Source organism: Gymnoscopelus microlampas (genome assembly GCF_963454915.1).
Source record: "Gymnoscopelus microlampas genome assembly, chromosome: 12".
NCBI lineage: Eukaryota > Metazoa > Chordata > Actinopteri > Myctophiformes > Myctophidae > Gymnoscopelus > Gymnoscopelus microlampas.
Genome location: NC_139949.1, coordinates 27991738 through 28016988, shown reverse-complemented (window position 1 = coordinate 28016988; position 25251 = coordinate 27991738). Strand labels below are relative to the sequence as shown.

Here is a 25251-nt window from a genome sequence, read left to right as displayed (position 1 = left end):
CCAGCCTCCATCAACACTGCCATCACCACCACACATTTAAATCTTTATTCAGCACTACTACCGCACATCCTTTTGCATACACATGCAAGCAGACAGCGATAAAGACAGATAGTGTCCTGTACATACCACATCGCTGTGTGCAGACTTATACAGAAATAACTCAACATAATGTACAGCATTTGTATGCACGCTTTGCACACAAACACACAATGCGCGCATGTGCAGGCAGTTAGCCAACAAAGGATGTAAATGATATCCATTTGTATGCACACACACACACATGCGCACAGGTTGATTAATGGGAGCTCGTGCAGAGTTGCGTGAAAACGTCTCTGCTAGAAGCATCCAAATGCAGGGCACCTATATTGCTTTTTGCGCACATCATGTTCATACTGATTCAGTTATGTCGTCCGTTGTCCTTGTTACATAGAAACTGTAGATGAATATATATGTTTTTAATGCCTGTCATGAAAATTGCTGCAGATAAAGCAAAGTTAACTGAATTGCACATGTTCCTGAAAAACGTATAAAAGATAAATAAGGGCCAGAAAGTAAGGCTAATGTCATATCCACTGTAGCACACTGCTGCTGTATCATTGTCCCATGCTGACTGCAGTGAGATACACTGGGTTAACGTGAACAGTAGCGACTACGACAGGGATGAGTGGGTGGGCAATGTCGTGTGGCTAGGATGCCGTGCTGTAGTCTGCTGATGGACAGTCCCTCTGGGACCCAGGACAGACAACTAAACTCAGGGGAGACCCGGCTTAAAGATTTAACCTCGGGGCCAAGGGCTGTTACCACAGTTATAAGGTATACGCGGGAGTTCAGAGGTAAATAAACACCAGCAGTACTTTTCCCCGACCACCAGGGGGTGACGCAGGACGGAGTTCCATAGCGAGGTACTTTTGAAGGGATTGGTGCCCGAAAACAGGTTGCTTTATTGGGATACAATATGCGGAAATTCCTGCCCTGCTGGTTCTCTGAATTTGTATTTTTAAATAGGCTCTTTCATGATAAATTGACCACATATATGAAGTTAAACAACTAAATTCTATCCACACGCTATCTTAAAAGTAAATTCTGTGCCTCAAAAACGAAGTTTGAGAGCGTTTTAAAACCGAAAGTAAACGTTCATACGGACACGGACGCGCACGGACGCGCACATGCGTCTGTCCCGGACATAAACATAGAACACATAAACATTAGGGAAAATACGGATTTCAGAAGGAGGACTGTGTTTCAATGTAGGAAAACACCCCAGCATCATTATATAGTGGCTGATAGAGGGGAAAAAATGAAAAAAAAAATATATATATATATATATATTAAATTTAGGCTTAATGTTCCCTACAATACCTTTAATGTCAACTACACAGGTGGTTTGCTAGTGTGCATGTGCACAGACTTGGACGTGTTTGTGTACACACACGCACACACACACACACACACACACACACACACACACACACACACAGCTGAATGTTTAGAGAGCCTGCCTGGCCAGCAATGTGTCCCTGAGCAAGACACTTAACTGGTCACTGGGTGAGGCTGAAAATTTCCCCCGTGGGAGCAAGTAGGTCTAATTATTTGTTATTACACACACACGCACGCACACTCACACGCACACACACTCACACACTATACTGAACATCACCTTGACCACATGACCTAACTACATCTCCATTGCTCTGTTGTGTCAACTGTTGTGTCAAACACCTCTTCATTATGTTAAGAAACCATGGTGTGGGAAAAAAATGCTTAACATTTGATTGATGTCTTCAATTCTCATTGCCTTTTTGTCTCGTGTTCATCATTTATTCTCCCATCCATGCATGTGAAGTATTTAGTTTCCTATGCTAATTCAATCTACAGTGTGAGATGGATGGATTGGGCGACAGATTAGTTTGAGTTTGGGTGTACACACTATTAGTAAAATTGACACAGCCGCTTGTGTGTGTGTTGTAGGTTGGCTCACAAGGGATGCGAAAGTCAAGGGCGAGCTATTTATCAGAGGTTTAAAATTAATCTGAAACATAAAAAAATGGATGGAGTTATGGAAATGGAAGTAATTAAATTGATAGATTAGATGCAGGATGGAGATTTGTGTGTCTTTACTAGTGTTGCGACGTGCCTATGGAGACTCACAGTCGTAAAAATGACTTCATAATGGCATGGTATACTCTGGAAATTACAAGACTCGCACCAGATTGTTGAGAAAGGTGGGGTTACAGTAGCTTATTTACACATCTTTCTCTTTGGACTTTCTTTAAAGATAAATAGACCTTTAGTGATTCAGTTGCCGTGGCAGTAACGTAGTTATGACACACAGGACAGATACAGAAAAAAAGATCTAGGAGTAAAGAGTAATAATAATAATACAAATATTAAGCGTGTTGGCCTAATTTATACTGTATGAGCTAAGCCATCGCTCCAGCTCATAACGTGTTGCAGCGCAACATGCTGTGAGCTTGTAGATTGGCCAATTTCTGCAAATAGATTTTGTGTCGCGGGGGAAAAGGGAAAACGTGTCTCGTTTAGGGCCCTGGGGGACTCCGGTCAATGAATCACGGTATATATGGTTTATAGGCCTGTCAAAAAAAATCGATTCATGAATAAATTGCGATCCTTAATGCCACGATTTTAAAAATCGAATCAAAATATTAAAATCTTTTTTTTTATAAAAAAAAAAAAAAAAAATTTGTATAAGTTAGTACCTTTTTCACTGGCACTTTGTCTGAAATCAATGTCAGAAAGACTGACTGACATGATCTGGGGCATTGAAGTATATGATTCAACTTTTCATGGTTTATATTATATTAAAATGTTCTAGTATAATTAAAGCAAAGTGATTTGGGGTAGAAAATCGCAATAAATCGCAGAATCGAATATCAATTAATCGCAGAATCGCAATTTTAATCGAATCGGCACCCTAGAATATCGCAATAAATCGCAGAATTGAATCGAATATCAATTAATCGCAGAATCGCAATTTTAATCGAATTGGCACCCTAGGAATCGATTTTGAATCGAATCGTGAGGTAAGTGAATCGTGACACCCCTAATGGTTTAAGCTTATAGCAAACACGTGTTGTCAGTCTAACCTCTTTATGGTGCTTTAAGAGAAGATTGACATTTCCATTTCCAGTACTATTCCCTCTTTGAATCTAGAACTCTTATTCTAGCTCCATTTGGTCTTGTCCTGTTGACTGAACCAGTACAGCATATCACCACCCTCTCATTTGAGTCTGACAGCACAGATTTCTTGGTATCACTTTCCCACAAATGTGAATTTCATTTCATTTAGACACTTCAGCTCAGAAATAACCACACCGTTAATTAACCATTTACCATTTATTAACCATTACCATATTAACCATAACCCATATATGCAATGATATTGCATTCAAGTTTGGCGGTGTGACTCTGCTCATGTGATATACAGATTCCTGTGCAAACATGTCACAGATCTTCAATCACAAACCCCCAGAGCAGAGCATTGTATTCAATCCAATCAATGCATAAGCATAAAATACAATTTAAAATAACATTGAACCTTCAATGCATAATTAAACAACCACAATCATAGTACAATCCATAGAACACAGTACAATACACAGAATCATAGAACCACAGTACAAACACAGAATCAACCTATAACGATAATAACTAGATGCCACGGGGAGGAGGCCGGGGAGGTGGAGGGAATTTGAAAACAAGCAGCTGTACACACCGCTTAGACAGCGAAGCACGTAGACTGAACAGAGAACAAAGCTGCTTAAATGAACCGCCCGAGTTGCACTGTGGGTATTAGGGCGTAAGTAATTAGCTTGGAGCGAATGAGAATGACAAGAGGTTGAACGTACTGACTTAAAGGAGTACGACTGTATAACTGATAGCGAATGGGGGGGGGTCCGGGGAGTGTGAATGAAGTACATAAACATTCTGCCTTCCGTGTCTACATGAACTATCGTTGCACTGAATATCTTGTGCCCAAAATATTGCTCAAGGCTACAAATATGTGCAAAGATACGAACGGTAAACATGTTACATCCAAGTATTTCACCACCTCTCTTCCTTTTCTTTTCTTTTCTCTCTCTCTCTCTCTCTCTCTCCCCTCCTGCTCCCACTTTTTGCTCCTTATTGTTGTAGATGCGTTTATTAGGGAGCTGTGTTTTTGGGCTGCTGCTGAGTATGTGATCACCTCCGGCCAAACTTATCAAGGAATGTAGGTAGTTGGTCATTAGCATAATTTCCCAGAGGCGCACTGAGCTTAATTATCAACACGACTTGCCCAGACTACAGCACAGCTCATCACATTAGGACAGAGTCCCTGCTGTTTATGCCCACATCCCTTGCGTACCTGGTAACACATAGCTAGCTAGCTTTCACATCCCAACTCCAAATAACTAAATGTATCTCACTTGGGGGAGGGGTTGAAATAAAACAATGAATGCTTGGATTATAGCAAATACATAAAAATGCAAAATGTTCAGGAGCAAAATATATTACAAAATCCTTTTGACATGCTATCTGTGGCTTTTGTATTTAACACCATTTCCATCAGGCCTAATTAGTAGGCCTATCCTCACAGATATAATAAGCTATTGACTGTCATCGTAGTGCCATTGCAGATCCTTTTGGCATTCCTCTTTCCACTGTCTCTCCTTAAGGCCATGTACACATTTAATTGATTTTTTTGGATAATTCAAAAGACATGAATCGTGATACCTGTTCAATAATATGAACAAGTATACAGGGATAAAACACAATAAAGTTATGACTTATTCCCATTGTGATCCTTGCTGAATTATTAGTGTGGCCTCCCTGTCTACTTTTTAGCTATCACTAGTTAGTTAGGTAAGTAACAATGAGTGCAGTTTGAAAATGACAGAATCAGGCTTGTGAAATGTGTTTATGGCTGGAGGTGGTAATTCATTTCATGATGTCATGAGTAATTACAAATATACAACCCCCTGGTAATGGCCAGTCTCAAGGTGCAGGGGCAAGATCCCAGAATGAAGTTGAGCACATAACGATCTTTGGCTTTTGAATAACGGCGCATAAACCATATTTTACCCAGGCATAGCCCCTTTTTATCATCGCAATGTTCTAAGTTTTGGTTTATACAATAGGCCTATATCTTCTGTATGTGTGTTATCCTCTGTATATGTAGAGGGACTGTTACTGTGAATCATTTACATCCACTTGCCTGCTTAAATACGTCTTTTTATTATCTTACACCTAGAGCCACATTTGGTCAGAGACACACTGACCAAATCTGAAATCATGTACTGTAACCTGTGTGTCCCACTCTGCATGCACAAAGCGCAATGTTTGTTTGAAGTCAGGAGGATAGAGAACGCTGTAAAGAAAATCTCCCTGACAAAAAACTGTAGTTTTGATGTATAGCTTTGGGCCTGCATGTGTAATTAAGCAATATTTCTTAGCTTTTTCCAGCATATGGTCGGTGTTCCTGTGTTTCATCACTGCCAAACAGTGGCAACACAAACAAATGAGCGTGTGTGTGTGTGTGTGTCTGAGTGTGTGTGTGTGTGTGTGTGTGTGTGTGTGTGTGTGTGTGTGTGTGTGTGTCTGCTGCTGCGCGTGTGTGTGCATGTGTGTGTGCTTGTGCATGTGTGTGTAAATCATGATTTATTGTACATGTTTACTTGTTGTTTGTTCACATTTGGTAGTGAACTTTGCCCGCACACAGACAGACATTAACCTCAGCGGAAGGTGGAAGCAACAAAATGTTTTTGCTCAGGCAGTGTGGATACCTTTGTTGTTCAGTTAGCGTGACATCAAACAGGTAAACGATTATGTAAGCTACGTGTTTGTGTAATAGAGAAAGCTGCATGGCTGCCGTGTAATGTATGGGTCCTTTCATGATGCCTTTTGAAGTTGGAACAGTAGCTGCAGATACAATCCCAATTTGGACTGGGGCCAAATGCATACTTCCAGTTTCTCAGGAATGAGGACGCTAGTAACAGGTGCTGGTAACACCCAGTGTGTCCATTGCAACTCTGTGATGCGAGTGAGTGTCTGCCTGCTACATACCTGCTCTTCTTGTCCCAGTGACACTGGCTAGGATTGACATAAACTTGTAGGTCAGAGTTAATAGGCCGGGCAACAACATGAGTGCATTCTGAATTGGAAACTTGTAATACATTTGTCTTTCCCCTCTGCTACTTACATCCCCCTTGGCTACAAGGCTTGAATATGTGATAGCTGCTTTCCTTATCAAGCGTCTTTGATAAGGTCAAACAGTGAGACAGTTCTCTTGAAGTGAGCTGTTGTCCGATGATGTAAATTGTCCCTCTGATTCCTAATACAATACTCCTTCAGATTTTGTCCAAAATTAAATTATTTTCATATTCCCTTCACGTTGAGCAAGGTTGCCTTCCAAAGTTTGTGGGAGGGGCCTATTTTATAAAAAATGGTAACAGGCAGAGATTCAGTGTGTCTTCCAGAGACCCGCGGACACAGGATACAGGCATTTGATCGCACTCTGCACAAACCTTCGCTGGGTCATTTGCGACACACACACCAAGTTTGAAGTCAATCAGTCGGACGGTGCTCAAGTTATGCACAGGACAGTCAGACATACAGAGAGACATACAGGCACACAGGTTTCTTCCATTTATAGATAGATCCATGTGTACATTTTCACATTGTGTATAACGTTTGTGTGTGATATTCAAAGAGTCATTATGTCCTAGTGTGCGCGGTGATAATGATCTGCATTTGATGCACAATGGTAAGGACACAGAACTGACTGGTGACACCACGCCACGCCTGAGCAGAAATGAGATAGACCTGTGTGGAGGGAAGCCATCCATTTACGGTTCAATCTAATTCAAGTCTCCCCATTGCTAATGCTAACAGAGTTATAGCAGTCAGTGTAGAGTGCTAATAGAGTTTGATCCAAAGCAGAAGTCGCGGTGTGGTAATGAATGGTGCCTACAGACTCCCAGGATGGGCTATCTAATTAAAAACTTCCATGGAGCATGTAGGGCAATGTTGGATTACCAGATAGGTACATAAGGGATATCAATGAGATACGTTTGATCAAAATTGAAGGGTAGTGTATAGGTCAGGAACCCCTGACATCCCCATAAAATAAAATGAACATTGTTTTATCAGTTTTGTTGATGTGTATGAGCATAATGAAGTTTTGTATTTATTTATTAATTTCGAATATCAGTGGAATATCCAAAGCAGTGCTGAATATTGCATACTAAAATGTTATACTACAAGTAGAAACCTTATAATCCCCAGCGTGCGTGTGTGCGTGCATGCGTGCGTAAGTGTGTGAAGGTGCGCACGCATTTCTATATAGTATGTGTGTGCATGCCCACACATGGTGTGTGCATGAAGCCCTTAGCCAGCCTTATGTGATTGTGATTGTAGAGAGCGATGGAAGCCAGAAGTGAATTGCTGCACTGTCACGCATCGATGCTAGCTCATCACACACCTACCTGCCACACATACACTTTCAATCTCTTTCTCATTCTTGCTGAAGTGCAACTATGTATCACCAATCTCTGAGTGTGACTTACCATGTCTTGCTAAATCACAGAGAGGTGAGCAGTCAAGGGAGGCCAGAGGAAAGTGAACCGAGTCTTATTTAGGTAAAGGTCTGCCAACTTCAGCAAGTAGCACACTCTTTTATTTTTTGTCAATTTGTTCTCTGCTTCCATGGTGACACACACACACACACACACACACACACACACACACACACACACACACACACACACACACACACACACACACACACACGCACACACGCACACAAATAAACAATCACACACACAGGTATTAGCCATTCATTATTGCACACAAAGCCATCCAGAGCTCCACAGCAACCTGTGAAAATAGCTGAAACTGGTCAACAATGAAATCTAGTGCTCTTGAAAGCTCCTGGTTTCTACGCCTTTCAGAATCAATATTTTACTCCCTGAGTCAGAGGTCTGAGTACACTTGAAAGCTGCTGGAGTGTGCATTCACACAAGCTGTCAGTCAAATGTAATTATAGACAATTGTGAGTAATTTGAGTTTTTGGGTCCTTGAATTTTTTAGGTTTGCAAGCTGATAACTTGTTGTGTACTGAGACAATGGGAGAAAACGTATTTTGACAAATTTGAGCCCATGCCGTCGGCCCGTCATACTAGTGTAAACACTTGGATATTGCTTAACAGTGTGGTGAATTGATAGAGCGTATTTGTTCTGAGGGCGATTTACCATCATTAACTTCACGTTGATTGTGCTGTTGTTGTGTGCAGGCAGAGATGATGAGGCAAAAAACTGCTGTTGTGCCTTCACCATTTGTCTTTCTTCGATTACAGGGGATTTCATTTTATCCAGTTATACTTGTCTGAAACAACAAAAACATCAGCAGACATTGAGTTGTTATATCCTCACATTAGATTAGGTTGCAATGGAATTATTGAGGAAAACCTGAGTAGCAAATCATTTAATAACTGATTATGAATGAAGCATTACAGGTAAAGGGCAATAATGCCATTGTAACTGCTTCATACAGGAGTACTGTATCAGTGTGCATTGTTGCTATGAACTTGAATGTCCTCCTCCCACCCTTACACACTGTCTTGTCGAGACATTATTATAGCCTTTTGGACTCAGCCATCCCACCTGATTTGGGTTAGATATGCACTCTACACCTCTCTTCTTCCCCTTGATCTGAGTGCCCATAATGCATGCTGTTGATTGGGGCTTGGAATCTGAGTACTACACTGTGGATATTAGGAGGCAGGAGGGAGATGATGGAGACGCTTTAATGCTTTTTAAGTGCCCAGTGGCTATTGTGACGACAGCTCTTTAAACCCCCTATAATTGCATTTTAATGGCAATTCCTTGTAGCTAACAGCGTTTATTAGTGCTACCTGTCACCCAACACTGGTTTAAACACTTCCATGTTCTGAACAGCGTTTGGCTGGCCAGACTAAGACGCTGAGACACAATTACCTGTAGTGGTTTAGGTAATGCTCTGTAAATTCTTCAGCAGGTGTTCGGGTTTTTTAAGTTACTCGGTGGGCATTTGCAGTTCAGTTTGCAACACCGCCAACTGCCTTTCGTTGCTCCTGGACATCCTTCTTTCATAGCATCTCAGCAGCTCTCCCCTGTCATGATTAGATAGCTCCTTCATAGTCACCACTACATTACATTATGTAACGAGTTATATCAGTAAAGATGTGTTCACTGCGCACATCGACATGGGTCCATGTACATGGGTGTATACATTTGTGTCCTGGACTGGTAGCTTAATCGGTAGAGCTCTCACCTTTGGACCACAATGTCATGGGTTCGATCCCGGGCACTGCCAACTTATCGTATGAGTATGACGGCTTGGGTGCGTCAAAAGGTGCGGTAATTACTGGGAGCTGATGTTAGGTGTTGCACAGGTGTTCAGCAATCCATCTCCCAGGGGTCTTGCGCATTGAAACAGGGATAGACTCCCGCAGTCTTGGCTACCAAGACAATAAGCCTCTCCGACTTACTTGATTACATGGCCATGGGTGCACAGACAGGCGTGCACGAACGTGCACGCACACACGCACGCACACACACACACACACACACACACACACACACACACACACACACACACACACACACACACACACACACACACACACACACACACACACACACACACACACACACACACACACACACACACACGATGCATGAGTAATGAATCCTTTGAGGTTTCGCACTGCCTGGTGAATCATGGGGTTGTCTTTCACCATCCCTTCCATTCGTCATTGGCTTGTTCTTTTGTTATCAGTGTCCATTCAGACTGTGGACTGAACTAGAATGTAGACATTAGACTCCATTACTTGGCATAAACAGAAATGTGCAAAACTTGCAATGTGTTGGTGATGAGTGGGCACAAAAATATTTTCATCCAGTGTAGCCAGACATACTGTATTTGAGATAGATGGGATTTGATGGGTTCACTGAGCACTCAGGACCAAGGTGATGTAGCAATAGCATGTGATTTAGGTATGGCTATCAAAAGCCATATCTTAAGCCTCCTCATTCTGCTGTAAGTGTTATTTTTGTTTAAAACAAAGTATTTTGATAAAAGGTTGACACTATATTCTGATAGTACTCACGGCTATAAAGTATTTGTTCAGTAATAGGGGTCTCTCTGTCTCAACATCTATTTGATAAACAGAAAATGCATTTTCAGGTGGGTCACCAATTTCATCCCATCAAGAAAGAGAAACACATTTATCATCAATTTTATAGTGTTCCAATTTCAATTTTGTCTGCTCATTTATTTGTTTAATCACTCCCAATTTCACATGTTTATCCTATATCTTATATATGAGTTATCTCAGCTGTTTGGATGAAATTGGTATATTGACCTGAAATTATATTTTCTGTTTACTGAAGAGAGGAGGAGACCCCTGTTACTGAACAAACACTCTACATTGTAGAGTGTTGCTAGTGTGTTGCTCATTGCTAGAGTCTAGCAATGATTACTATGGGAATATAGAGCTATTTAACAATTATTTTATCAAAAGAATTTCACTTACACCCCCTTTAATTAAGATTAAGAGTTTGAAGGTCTATATAAAGTCGAAACACATGGAGAGTTTTCAGCCTTTGATAATACGTTGATTATACATCATTTCCACAATTCTGCTCCCATTAACAGTGGGATAGAGATTATCAACCTGAGCTACACAGCACTTATCAGATCTAGACGACAACTACCCTCTGTACCCGCCTCTTTATCCAGCACTCAGCCTGCTCTCCTGCCTCTTGTTTCAGACCATTGCCTTCATTTCATCTCTGCATCGATTATTTCGGGGGAATCTGCAGTGTTGTTCATTATTTAGCCATTCCGAGAGGTTAGTGTGGACATTTGTTTTAAATACCATCATCTCTGGGAGGGGAGGAGATGGGAGGAGCCTTGATGGCAACAACCCCCCCACCCCACCCCCCAGCCTGTGTCTTTGTGTGCCTTCCACAGAAGCCAACAGTAGTTTGATAAAAGAAGGTCATTAAAGTGTCATTAGCAGTAGTACTTTGCGGATCCAGCCAGGCCCCTGCAGATAATACATGGAGCCATTCTAACAGCAGGGCTGGACATTGGCATGAGGAGCATAAGGTTTACTTCATACTTAATTACACAACTGTCTGTGTAGATTGAAGAAAATAACACAATTTCATCTGAAAAACATTATATATGAATATGATCTATGAATTAACCTTAAGACTCAGGGAGTCAGGCATAACAACATCGGTGAACTGCATGGAATGACACCAGGGCAGGCTAGTCCAGAGATTTGCTCTGCTCAGGGCCATGTTTAGTTTTCTCCGATTCCAATTCTCTTCCCACGCTTCTCTTTTTTAACTTTTTTCTTTTTTACTTAGTACACCTCTCTTCCCGTTTTCTTTCCTTCTCCTGCATTCTGTTAGTGTATCTCCTGCAGTCTATCCTGAAGGGCCCAAAGTCGGACCAGAACATCAAACTATAACCTCCACCCAACACGCATACTTCTTTTTGGCAGAATAATTCACTGCCTCGACTTATCATTGATTTAATACTTATACAGTTAGTTACTGCATTTTATCTTCCCACTTAAGTGCTGCCCTTGAAATTGGGGACGTTGATGATGCCTGGAATCAATTATGCACACCCTAACAAAAAGATGTGTTTGTTGTGCTCTGTAGACGGCAGCTCACAACCACAAGTCTATGCTTAATTAGACCCTATCCCACCCTCATTCAGCTACAGTATGACACCTTGGCCTGGCATTGTAAGGGAAATCATCCCCTCAGAATGAATAAGAGCAGCAATGATACTCTGTAGCTGCAGAGTCGATAACCACTTGGCAGCAACTGCTGGCAGACTTGACTCAATTTGTAAAAGTGAGCCACTTTCTGACTGCATAGGCTCAGAGGATACTGTCTGGGAGAGCTGATCACCACAGAACTGCCAAGCCGGCTTTCATTTTGGGAATGAGGAGCGCTAATGGATTTCTGGACACACTATTCACTTTCCTCCTGGCAGTTACTTTTTTACTTAATGCACAAAAACCCTATTCCTCCATCATCTGCTGACTTGTGGAATGATCAGTGTTGTGATTTATTTTCACATATCTCCTAGGACAATAAATTTCAACTTGAATGTATTGAGAGAGAGTGCAAATGGGGATGAACACCGGTGAAGCACCCTAAATTATTGCTCCACTTCACTCTTGTCAGACTGCCTGAAATGCAAATCCTCTACTGCCATCAAGTGGCTCTGAGTAATTATGGCAGAAAGAAAACTACAGTAGACAGTGATCTGATCCCAGGTACCAGTCAGATCCATGAACAGTAAAAGGAAAAATCTCCAACTTTATTTTTCCCATTCTTAAAAGAAACAAGCATTGTAATTTGCATGAGCATTTGTTTTTAGCTGTACAAAGATGATGTTCATCTCTGTGTTTTGTTCCATGTGACTAAGTTTCGGTTCTGTTTGTCCCCACAGTTTTCATCATGGGTTCTGGGCTGCTGGTGTACCCCTTTGGTCTAAACTCCACACTGGTGAGGTCCTTCTGCGGGCACTCGGACATCTACTACGCTGGCGACTGCCAGATCGGCTGGGGCTACATGCTGGCAATTGTAGGAGTCATGCTGACCCTCTTTCTGCCCTTCTTTGCGAAATATGCACCAAAGGAGCAGCTGTCACCCACTCCTCTGCCCACTCTCTTATAGTGCACTGGATTGATCGCTGGTATGGCTCTCTACTACTTTGTCTTTGATGTCATAGAGAGAACTCAAACGTCCCTTTGTTCTTAATAGGATGTTGTTTGAGAAGAAACTCCACTCTGTCCTTACTGACCCAACACGGAACATGTACCATCTTCCGTCATCAAAAGCTTCTTTTATCTGAATAATATAATTTGAATGAAAACACGTTTTGTGACAATACAGGGCCGTTTTCACCAAGCTCTTTTAAGTATAACGATAACTATAACAAATTTTATATAATTCACCATTGTCTTTGTTATAGTTGTGGTGTGGACTGTGCCATCCATTTCAGATGATAAAAAATGATATCTTTATAGTTATAGTGCTTGGTGTGAACGACCCTTAACTCACAGTTTTGATATTATTCTCTTAAACATTATTATAATTTTAATTAAATCCTATCTTTAGCTGATTATATATAATATGTATATATATATAATCATATATATATATATACATAAACAGACACATATACACACATATGTATATAAAGTACTGACTGCATTAACCCCAGTTCACAAGCAAATTAATACAAACATAACTACACCAGTTTTTAATGTTTAAAAAAAAAAGCCTCATTACTACATTCTATGCATATTGAACTGTCTGCAGTGGGCAGTAAGAGTGGTCGACATGTGTAACATTCCAAAACAGCCAGGATGTTTGTCTGCATAAAGAGAATGTGACATGAGACTTGTGAATTACCTGGCAGTCCAAGAGACTATCTATAAAGAAAATGTGACGTCACCCCTTTGAAAGTAATTGCGAAAACCTGATGATGGTGCCACCTGTCCATTGAACGGTTCCTCAAGCTATTATAGAGGGTGCTATACAAGGACATCGTCATATCAATATGGCTTGGTAAATGGATTTTAAGATCTGTTGAGACAAAGCACCACTTCACATGGCCCCGAATTGAGAAAGAGAATCGATTGGGAGCCACGGATGTCAGAGTTTGGAATGTAAATAGGACATGGATGTAAAAGAGCTAAGGTTTGGTTCACAAGTTGGACATAACATAACACACTGGAACCTTGGACATCTCTCTTTAAAGGATTTGAGAAGATTTAAGGATCAACAGAGCATTTTGGATACTCTGACCCTTCGATCTTTGATCATGGTAATAAAACATTGAAACATCTCACAAGCCAGGTGTTCAGAAGAAGTGTTAACAGTGTCACCAGTAACTGTAGTAGCGAAAAGGACCCTGTACATACAGCATCTGATCTGCCTTTGAGATGACCAGAAGTCTTCTCTTAACAAGGAAGTGCATTGTAACGAAAACCCATGGTCGTCTGGTAGAGATTTCAAAGCAATGTTGTTATAAATTTCATGCTGGGATACTGCTTCTGTTTGTCAAACCTTCCAGATTTCTTAGTGTAATGATTTGCTTGTTAAAGGGTAAGACCACTTTGGTAGAGGTTTGGGTTGTGTAGTTACCTTGCCATGATGTAACTCCAAAGGTGGACAAGAAATAAAAAATAATTGCTCCATTGCTTAGAAATTGATAATTCAAAATATGCTCCTCATTGAATTACATTGTACGGTAAAACTGCTCTCAAAGTCACTCTTTTAGCACAAAAACAAACGCAAACAAAGTTGATTCAGACAATATAGAACATCACCAAACCCAGTACTGTTTTTTTTTAAATAAAAATGTCAACTTCCTGTTGATTTTGCCATTTTTAATAAGTAGAAAACCCGGACTGGATCGGCGGATCCGGATCCAGATCTTCAAATAGTAAAATCAACAGGAAGTTGACATTTTTATTTAAAAAACAAACAGTACTGGGTTTGGTGATGCTCTATATTGTCTGAATCAGCTATGTTTGGGTTCATTTATGTGCTAAAAGAGTGACTTTGAGAGCTGTTTTACCATACAATGTAAGTCAATGAGGAGCATATTTTGAATTATCAATTTCTAATCAATGGAGCAATTATTTTTGATTTCTTGCCCACCTTTGGAGTTACATCATGGCAAGGTAAATACACAACCCAAACCTCTACCAAAGTGGTCTTACCCTTTAAACCTAAGTATTATTATTTTTGGTGTCTTCACCACATAATGCTAAACACTCTTATTCAGGAAGAAAAAATAACTGAATCAGGCAAAAGGCAAGGTGGTATACCAATTGTCAAAATGCATGCTAACTTGGGGTTTGTTATTGGTGGAACAATTGATCTAGATTTTAAATATCTCTGACCATACCAACTTGTGCCTTTTAACAGAACCAAGAAAGTAATTTAATACTACTATCAGGTTACCATCTACTTCTGCTGAAAAAACTGTGGATCTTATGTAAAGTGTTTAATTTTGTGCTAAATCTGAAATTATTTTTCCTCTGTGGAAATGGTAAAGTGTTTCTCCTGTACTTTGGTATGTTACGGCAAGTATGATCTCACAAACTTGTAGAAATCTTTCTGGGAGAAAAAAAAGCTGACGTCTTCAAATCCTTTAAATGATGGCAGAGATAAAGAAAGCAATGTACTTATGTTCAGTAATGACTTGACACATTTTACCAATTACCAAGAAGAGGTAAATCACTCTAATCGTTAAATTAAAAGGTTGTGACATGCCACTAATGCATCCCTGGATTATATGATTTGGAATTTGAGTGGCTGCATTGAGAGCTGCACACATTGAACGTAGCCTGCAGTTACCTCTGTTTGAGCTGACACATTATTCAATCCATGAGTGAAACATCACTTAAAGTAATAGGCTCATGAGATAAGGTAACGTGTTAGTGTATTTTCATCAACCTTCAACTGCTCTTAAAAGGTTTTCTATTCCATCCCGTCACGGTCCAAAGAGAAAATGCGTATTTTCCCATTTAGTCTCCCTGTACACTGCCAGTTTCATCAATCTGGGTTCCTTCGTCCTGTATTTGTTGTGTGTATTAGTATCTGAATGGTTTCAACTTTAAAGATTCATTGAACATTTAAGTTGCCAATATGAAATGTTGTGAAAAATTAACTGCAATTATGTTGACATATTTTTGCAAAATAAATAAGGAAAGTGATGTAGGTATTGTATTGGACCTCATGCTGTGGTTGATTTTGGAAATGACTGCTATATTACACTGGACTTATTCTGACAGTTTGCAGACCCATGGTGTCAAGTCTCAGCACTGGTGAAACCCGTTTTTAGTAGATTCCACATATTGGGTTTTCTATTGTGATGTTTGATTGTAAATAAATTATTGTGTGTGATCTCACTTTTCATCCTGAACTGACCCGTTTTTCAAAAATATATTTTGAGATAATTATTACCTCATCAATGTGTCCGCTTTACCTGAATTACCATCTTAACAATGTTTGTTGTTCTGTACATTTTATTTGTAATAAAATATTTCATAGTTGCCAAAAGAGTAATTCTATTTTCAAAACTTTTCTTTCCAAAAATATTTTGTGTATGGATCTGTACATTCATTTGATCACTCTGTGTGTGTGTGTGTGTGTGTGTGTGTGTGTGTGTGTGTGTGTGTGTGTGTGTGTGTGTGTGTGTGTGTGTGTGTGTGTGTGGTGTGAGAGAGAGAATCTGTTAGCACCGCTACCCTAAACATGTAATGTTATTTTTAGTAGGAATAAACACAGAAGAACCCGGGAGGAAGTGAACTAACAAAGGGGAGGAGCCAAGCAGAGTTCCTGTTTCTACACAAAAATGGAGGTGGTGCCCCCAGAGGCAAAAACACTGGGTTCCCAGATTGGAGTTATTGTAATATTGTGAAGTTATCTCAGTTAACCCTTTGAACATGCTCATCAAACTATTGCTTTCACTTGAATTATTATTTTATATACTGGTCAAAAATACTTAAACAGTTAAGCTGTTAAGGCTTCTCCATATTCCCTCTAATACTTAAATGGCCAACAATCCATTCCTTAATGCATCAGTCAGATATGAATTCTAAATGTTGGCATGTTAATTATAGCTTAATATAGTTTATAGTATTTTTATTTCAAAATATGAACATACAAGTCTGTGTAAAGAGAAACATATTAGATACTGAAATAAATGGACATTACTGCACATTTGGTAAACAAACTGTCAAAAGAACTCTAGTCTATAGTGTCTTATGCTGTTTGAGAATCCCTCAGGTCAGCAGTTATTTCGTAAGAAAATGGGCATGACTTTTCTTTTTTCTTTTTACTAGCCTACTTTCTATAAATATAAAAATATAACGTGATATACAGTATATGACTTTTACCTTTACGGCTGTCCACTGTAGTCCCTATTTTGGGTAGGTGACATTTTAAAGCAGGCGCAGGCACTCACTCGCTCACCTAGCGGCTTACTCAGGTAGGCCTTGAGGTCAGCATGCCTGCCTTGTTGAGTTAAGAAAAACAAGCCATCATCTTCCCCAGCCATCTTTGGAAAAACAATATAGCGCACAGTTTCATATGAGAAAGGATCTTATTTTCAGATGGTGTTAGTGTTAGTCATCTGATGGTGAGCAGCAAACGTTTCCTTCGCATGACAGAAACAGACAGAAAGACACAACAGACAGCCTTTGCCTACTTAAGTTCCAGCTTAAGCCGACAGTTAGATCTCATCAAGTCAGTCAGTCAGTCAGGGTCAGTCCTGCACACAGGAGCCTGCAGCTGAGAAAACCCTGCTCATTGTCCAAGGAATACATAGATGGAATACATACATAGGCCTACATACAGTAGATAGAATATATACAGTAGTTTCATTCACTTTTTCCACCAGTGAAATGGACTGTATGTATCCAATGATGGAGAAGTTCTACAGTATAGCAGTCCATACTTGAGTTAAAGACAACACTATTTCTAAAGCTATTTTATTTTCTTAATGTAACAAATGTGGTAATTTATTGCATTTATTGGTAGTACTTTTTCAGCTGCAGCATTTTCCCCCCAGACCAGCAGAAATGGACATTACCTTCCCTATAAGCAAGAGCACCAGGAGACCACTACCGTACCATTGACAGCCTGAGATTTGTCACTGATGACATTCTGTAACCTCAAATCATTACAATAATGCTAAAGTGGATGTTGTTTACATTCACAATGAATAAAACAAGTTAAACTAGGCAAGTCTACTTCAGCTTGACCCTAGATACTGTGTGTGTGTGTGTGTGTGTGTGTGTGTGTGTGTGTGTGTGTGTGTGTGTGTGTGTGTGTGTGTGTGTGTGTGTGTGTGTGTGTGTGTGTGTGTGTGCACTAGTTGTGTAATGTAAAATGAATGCATTATTACAGAAAAGTACTATAAAATGTATGCCATTTTCTCTCCTAGAGATTCTCCTCATTCTCCTAGAAAATTAGAAGTGCGACTCCAAACACGATTAGAAATACCTTTGGCTGGCAGGCACCTAGGCTCCACTGCAGCCTGACGGCGTGTCGTGGGTTCGAATCCCGATCCTGACTACTCCACAGTGATATTACATGTGGGAGTTAGCTCTGATTTTGTGCAACATGTTTGAAATGTTAGACTACCTCCAAACAGACAAGGCCTCACACTACAGTACCCCTGTGATCTTTGGTACCTACCCAGGGGCAGCATGGAGTCCAGACCACAGGTTGGGAAACACTGATCTAGTTCTCATAGACAATGAAACTGATGGTCATGCCAAATGTCCACCAGATGGCACTTCTTACACATAAGCGAGCTGAGCGTGGCAAAAAGCTTACCTGATGTTTTCTCTCACATGCTGACGCTCAGACACTCCATCACTAGAAAGGATTATGTGGGTCTGACCATGTGAGACTAAGCCATGTTACAGGCTAAAACCTAATAGACTTTTTAATAGGGTTTCCATAAGGTGGCATATCCGTTTCCTGTTCCGGTTCATTTTCTCATAGCTTTGTTTGATTGGATTTTTTGGGGGGAAATTAACCGGAATAGGAAATGGGTATCTTCTATAAACCTGGGACTACAGTGATTCATGAGTCATGGACTTAATTTGGAATGGCTCACAGACTGTGAGCCACATGGCTCATACCTCCTGAAATGTCTCAGCTTTGAGCTATGAGCCATAACTGTCTTATACATAATTATATACAATATGAAATTACATAGTGTCCAAATCACATCAATAGTCATGAACATGTAAATGCAGAGAATGGGAAATGTACATCCTACAAATGCCGGAGCAAATGCCAAACTTGGCCATAACCACTAGTAGTGGTCAACATAGGGTACATACGTCCCATAAAGTTATCATCAATTCCTACACTGTTAGTACAATTCAAATAAAGTCACTACAAAAATAACAATATCAGAGAAGCATTAAGTACACACATACCAACCACGTGCCAAAACAATGCTAACAATTTTAAAATGGAGAGGGATTTTCAAGGGAGAATATTCTAAGAATATATCATTGATGCCCTTCCAAAGACCAAAACAAGTCAAGATGTGTCCTGCTACTCTCTCAATGGTGGTTAGAATTCACCATGAGCGTGTGCAGACAATGTTTCTCTTTATTTGAACCTTATTGTTAATTCAGTGACCTGAGTTTGAATATTGAGTACCTTTGTGATTTCAGCTTAGCATTGCTTTTGACAAGGAATTAAAACGGACACAGTTAATAATAATAAAAGGTTTATGCTTTTTTTAAACTATCGCTTAAGTGATGTTGTACCACCTGTCCTCTGTAACAGACCTCCTTCAGAGGCTGGCCTCTTCCAAGTGGGACCAGAGACAAGAGTGTGGCTTTGCGACACTGAGCTGGACATATGACGACGATACACGAAAGAAGAAGTGATGTTGTAATCAACCTCTGTGTAAACCTGTAATATGGGAACTCTTTTGTTTTGAAAATGTCGGCACTATAGTATAGTATATTATGTATAGTAACTTAAACGCTGCTTGACTTAAAATGGACGGCTGAAACTGGTGACATTGTAATATACTGTATATATATTTACTTTGTATTTTTATAGTTTATCATTACATGATGTACTGTACTTTTCTGATACTTTCAGTTATCGTTTTCTAAGATTGTGACTGATTATTCAGATTACTACTGTGAAAAATATTTCTTGTTTATTGTAGAGATTTATGGACTTTTTATTAATCGTTGCCACAAGATGTACTCCAGCCTAACTAATAAGGGGTGTTGATGGGTCGCTGTTAACCACCTTTTTTGTACTTGTATATTTATCAGTAAGCCTGAGGAAATGTAAAACAAACTAATAATATAGTCATAGTAAAGACAATGTGCAGGTGTTTAGATTTGTTTTATTCAACTTTCACAAATCTAAAATAGTTTTCACAACTTGAACATACTCATCAAACTAATTGACTGTGCTTTTTGAATAATCTTCCAACATTTTGTATGACCCATTAAATACATTCTCCTTGTAATGTATTGGTATACAAATACTGAACTGTAAGACCTCTGGGCAGTGAGCACATTACTTATTCATAGCTCATTGAGTGACGTAACCAGTGACCTCATCTCCAGATCACATGCTTTAACAACGTCTTGTGCATTCCTTTGTTCTGAAGGCAGGCCTGGTCTTACGGACACACACATAAGGATATCTCTGGTGCTGTCATAGTTTCCCACACAGCGGTGAACTTGACCACGGATCAGACGGGGCAGCGGCAGCTCCTGTTGGACAAGCATTATACAGCTCAGTCACACACATAACACACCAGGGTCACACAACTCAAAAAGAGACCATTGTTCAAAAAGAAAGACACAAGTAACACAAGGGCGAACTTGATTGTTGTTAAGACTACAGAGGGAAAGTGTCGAGTGAGTATTACACCCACACCCAAAAGGAGTGGCAGTATTGTAATCACCCCTGTAAATGTTTGTCTCACTCATAAATGACACATTTGATTTGGAAATTAATCGAGGGTAGGTTCAGGACCTGTGCTATTAGTTTTTTGTCTCCGGTAGGCCAGAGGCAGAGATTATTATTTTGCCCCTGTGATTGAGTGAGTGACACTCACTTAATAGAGGGTGCCATAAATTCTACCAAAACGCTCAACCCCAAATTGGAATCACAAGTTATAGGGCCCCTATAGAGAGCACCTCCAAAAGCAATTTCACTTGCGCCCATATAGGGCGCCACAAGTGTGAAAAGTTGAACAGTATATCACAGAAACGCTATTTCCCCCTGCAGCTTCTTCAGGTCCTAACAGCTGCAACCCACGACTTACACAGGCCTTGGTAGGCAACCCAGCCTGGTGGACATATGACCCTTTCTAGTTTCATTTATTTTCTCATTGTCAGAGACCATGGTCAAAGTTTAGCCCAATGCTGCCTTATACCTAACATGTGGTGTGGGTGTAGCATCTCTCTCACTTAAGTAACAGTTTTTCTTTTCCTTTCTTACATTTTCATAGAAGACACACTGTACAACCTCCTTTCCGTCTCTCATGAGGAACTTCTTGGACCCATGGGAACCAAATGTGACTGCAGAGTCAAGTGTACCTGTCGGAAGACCACAGCCTGTCAGAATATGAATACAGTAAATGTACGTATTAGACATTATAGAAGAAGTTAATCTAAAGCAACTTGCCAAAAATCTCAAATAAGACGGGGGCTTTGTCCTTGAACTGGCTCCAGTGTCTCATGCCAGCAATAACTGCAGTCAGGATCCTCAGTGACTTCTCAGTGGTTGGCTGCGTCTGAGATTGTTGTGGTTTCTTTTAAGTACCGGGAGGAAATATTTGTAAGAATTAAATCACTGATAATTAATTATGTTCATTTTTACCACACAAACCGTAACAACTTAACATTCTTGCCTTATTCTAGAACACCTTACTTATATAACATCTATGCATCCTGTATTTTAATTACCATTATGATAATAATTATCTTGTTTACCTGAGTCTGCAGCTGGGGTGTATTTTCAGGGCGATGTGTGCATCTGTCCTTGTCAACAGGAAATCTCTGAGGCCCAGAGGCACTGGCACCTTTAAATCTCCAGGTGTTCTGTGGCATCGGTTCAGGAACAGCAGGTATGCTGGGAGTAGGAGTCGGAGGAGGAGTCGGAGGAGGAGGTGGTCTAGGCTGTTGGGAATGGTAGGTCTTTGGGGGATAGGCCATTTTGTACGCCGTCTTCTGACCCATTTGAGACTTGCTCTCTGCGCCCCCACTGTTGTAGGAGGCTTGATACGCCGTCTTCTGACCCATTTGAGACTTGCTCTCTGCGCCCCCACTGTTGTAGGAGGCTTGATAGGTGTTCTGTTCAGGATTGACAATGGACCCGGAGTTCTGCCCTCCTACTGGGCGGTTGGATTGCCTCGGCTGTGCACTGTAACAATGACCAGCATTTATGGGTCAATAGTGATGCAGCCCCAGTTTCCCCCCCCCCCAACATATGCCGTATTTTTCAAAGCTATGGGGATTCAAAACATCATCACATGCAGGTCAAAATACCACCTATCATACTTAGAGACAGACGTAAATTCTCCACACCTTGTGTTTACAGCTTTGTATGGATGTGGCATTGGTGCAAGGGTTCTTGTTGCAGAGGCTGGTCTCGGTGCAGGCCTTTTGCTGCCATACTGCGGCTGCTGATAAGATTGTGGGTTGCCCTGCCGGTTCCACTGATTGCTCTGAGCAGTAGTGGCAGGGTGATTTGAGACCTGATAAGATCCAGACGGCCCTGAGGAAAAGCACACTCTTAAGAAGCAATACTATACTACTTGGTGTTTCATTGTCTGGTAATTGCAAGGATAAAGCTTTTTGTGTGATACACTATAACCAACTTCAAGGTGCTGTTTTGAACCGTCCTTGGATTATTTTGCTTTGTGTGCACTGCCATCTAGTGACTAGAACAGAACATTGTACAATTACATGACCCTAGGTGTGGAGAATACATAAAATATGAGCTTGAACTTGACACCTGATGTGCTGTTGGGTGGAACAGAGCTGGTGTTTGACATGTACTCGTTGACTGAGACAGAATCATTCGCTGAGGGAGTAGATGTCAGAGGTAATCTGGGTCTTTTCCTCTGGTTAAACAGAGGCACAGACAGACACCCTAGGGACACAATAGTGGAAACACATGGTAATCATTTTTGATAAAATAAGATATCCTGCACACATACAGTATTGAATTCATGAAAGTAAAAAAATACCTCAATTGAGTTACTAGTTACTTTGTAGATTTTAATTATTATTACAAAACACACTTACCACTTCAGCCCTATGCATTTTGGCCATTTGAAAATAGCCGATCTGCTATTTTCAAAATATTTTTTACACTTTTTTTTACATTTGAAAACTTGTGAAATGGGACATTCTGCATAATGAGTAGCCTACTTTCTACTTTTGGTGCTTTAAGTACATTTTGATACCAATACCTTTGTACTAAGTACATTTTGAATCCTGGACTTTAACTTGTAACAGAGTACTTCTACATTGCAGTATTGATACTTTTACTTAAGTAATAGATCATAAGATGTGAGTACTTCTTCCATCACTGCTACATTACATTACATTACATTACAGTCATTTAGTAGACGCTTTTATCCAAAGCGACTTACAATAAGTGCATAATTCAAAGCATCATTCAAAGTTTTCATACCTGCTGTTGGTCTCGCTGGCTGGTTTTCATTTCTCCACATCTTGAAAGTAGTTCATCCAATCTCACTGAAAGATATTGTTTTATAAATGCATTTATATAAAGTATTTGCATCCATATCTCAAGGATGGGATGCAACACTAATGACATAAATATCTATGCGTGTGCCCACCGTAGAGTGCCCACCTGTTGAACTCACTGCTAACTGGGCTACTAGTAAAACTAGCAAGCTAAGCTGGTTAGCAGAGAGGAATGTTGTCAAATTACGGCGTTAGTTCACCTCCAAATATATCTCCAAGTAGCTTCAGTGAACTTGAGTAAATGTGTTGTTTCCTTACAACGTTGTATTATGCGTTAAAATGTTTGTTATTTAGACACAAACTCTAACTACATGTGAATTACGACTACAGCCTGAGCCTATTAATGAACGTGTTGATATTAATGAGCGTGTTGAGTGACGAGGCTCGCGCCAAAACGTTTGAACTTTGAAGGAGCCTGATGTGACCTCGCGACGTTGTGACGCAACGCAGTGGTGTAAACTAAAGCAAGCCCCCAGAGTTGCTGAGAAACATTGAAGCTGCCACCCCAGTGGCCAAAGCTGGAACGGCAGGCGGGGAGAAATGCATGCACGCGCAAAACATACTGACAGATATGTATATATATATACATATAAATATGTAAACATATTATATATAAATACATATGCATTTACATATAAATATGCATCTCGAGTGTATTTAATAAATATCTCGCGTTCATTCCTTGGCAACCGGGCTGCCACATTTACTCAAGTACTGTACTATTTTAAGGTACTTTTACTTTACTGGAGTATTTCCAAATGTCTGTACTTTTACTTCTTCTCCACTACATCCCAGAGTGGCGAATATTGTAAATTTACTCCACTACAATTATTTGAAAACTTCAATTGCTAGTTTCTCTGTAGATCAATTTATTTATTAGCCTAGCCTACTAAACATACATTAACCACTTAAGCTCTATGGACGTTTGAAATAAATAGCAGATCTACAAGCTCACAATGCATTGCATCGCTTGTGAGCTTGTAGATCGGCTATTTTAAAAAAATTGTATACATTTTGAAAACTTGAAATGGGACATTCTGCATAATAAGTACTTTTATATTTATATTACAGATATATCGATTTTTCATGATTAAAAAAGATATCGACTGTAAAAGACTATTTTGACGTTTATTTGGAATTGTTTATACTTTATATGGAAAATACGTTCTACATTCACAAACGCAACCTGAAATCAGACACTATTGTAACATTAGCCTTGTAAAGCAATGACATTGAAACTGTAGTAGGCCCAGTAATTTGTAAATTGTTACTTGCTATGTTATGCAGGTTATATCGTTTTGTCTTGTGATTGTCTTGTGAAGAGAGAGTGGGGAGGGGCTGTGTGACAAACCAAAGCTTGATCAGCAAGAGAGAGAGAGAGAGAGAGAGAGAGAGAGAGAGAGAGAGAGAGAGAGAGAGAGAGAGAGAGAGAGAGAGAGAGAGACCCCCAGAATAAGATGATGATTACCCCCACAAAGTATGTTAATGTCACCTCAGTTTACCTGACAGGGTTATTTATTTATATACCATTCCAATTCTCTGTCAAGAGCAACTGCCTATGTCATGAAAACTAATATTGCACGATTTATTCAGCTATAGTAGAGACCTAGAGAGAGAGTGAGACGAGAAGGGAGGGAGAGAGAGAGTGAGATGGGGGACAGTCAGAGGGGGCGGCAAGGAGGGAGAGAGAGAGAGGGAGGGGAGAGAGCCTATACCCCAGCAATGCTAGGGTAGCTGATAATAACATGGCATGAGGCTTGAGAAATGTTTTATTTCATTTACATGACCAAAAAGAAACAATTTTTTCAGAGTGAAAAATATGTGTTGAATTGGATATATTGTCAGGCTGATTATTACTACGCCTATTACTGTCCAGGGGAAA

The 25251-nt window shown here is 40.1% G+C and overlaps 2 protein-coding genes across 2 annotated transcripts in view; one reads left to right on the top strand and one right to left on the bottom strand.

The window, feature by feature from the left end:
* lhfpl7 (LHFPL tetraspan subfamily member 7) overlaps positions 1-12848 on the top strand; it is a 113289-nt gene extending 100441 nt beyond the window's left edge. The window contains exon 3 of the mRNA XM_084075288.1: positions 12518-12848. Within this exon, the coding sequence (XP_083931414.1) occupies positions 12518-12744 (227 nt within the window). The 3' untranslated portion in view covers positions 12745-12848. The remainder of the gene's footprint in view (positions 1-12517) is intronic.
* Positions 12849-20148: 7300 nt separating this feature from the next.
* spata22 (spermatogenesis associated 22) lies at positions 20149-23332 on the bottom strand (the record flags this gene model as incomplete). The annotated part of the gene is made up of 6 exons (XM_084074233.1): positions 20149-20357; positions 21091-21188; positions 21277-21403; positions 21585-21907; positions 22609-22746; positions 23293-23332. The coding sequence occupies 6 exons, from the start codon at positions 23330-23332 to the stop codon at positions 20166-20168; spliced, it is 918 nt and encodes a 305-aa protein (XP_083930359.1). The 3' UTR covers positions 20149-20165.
* Positions 23333-25251: the final 1919 nt, after the last annotated feature.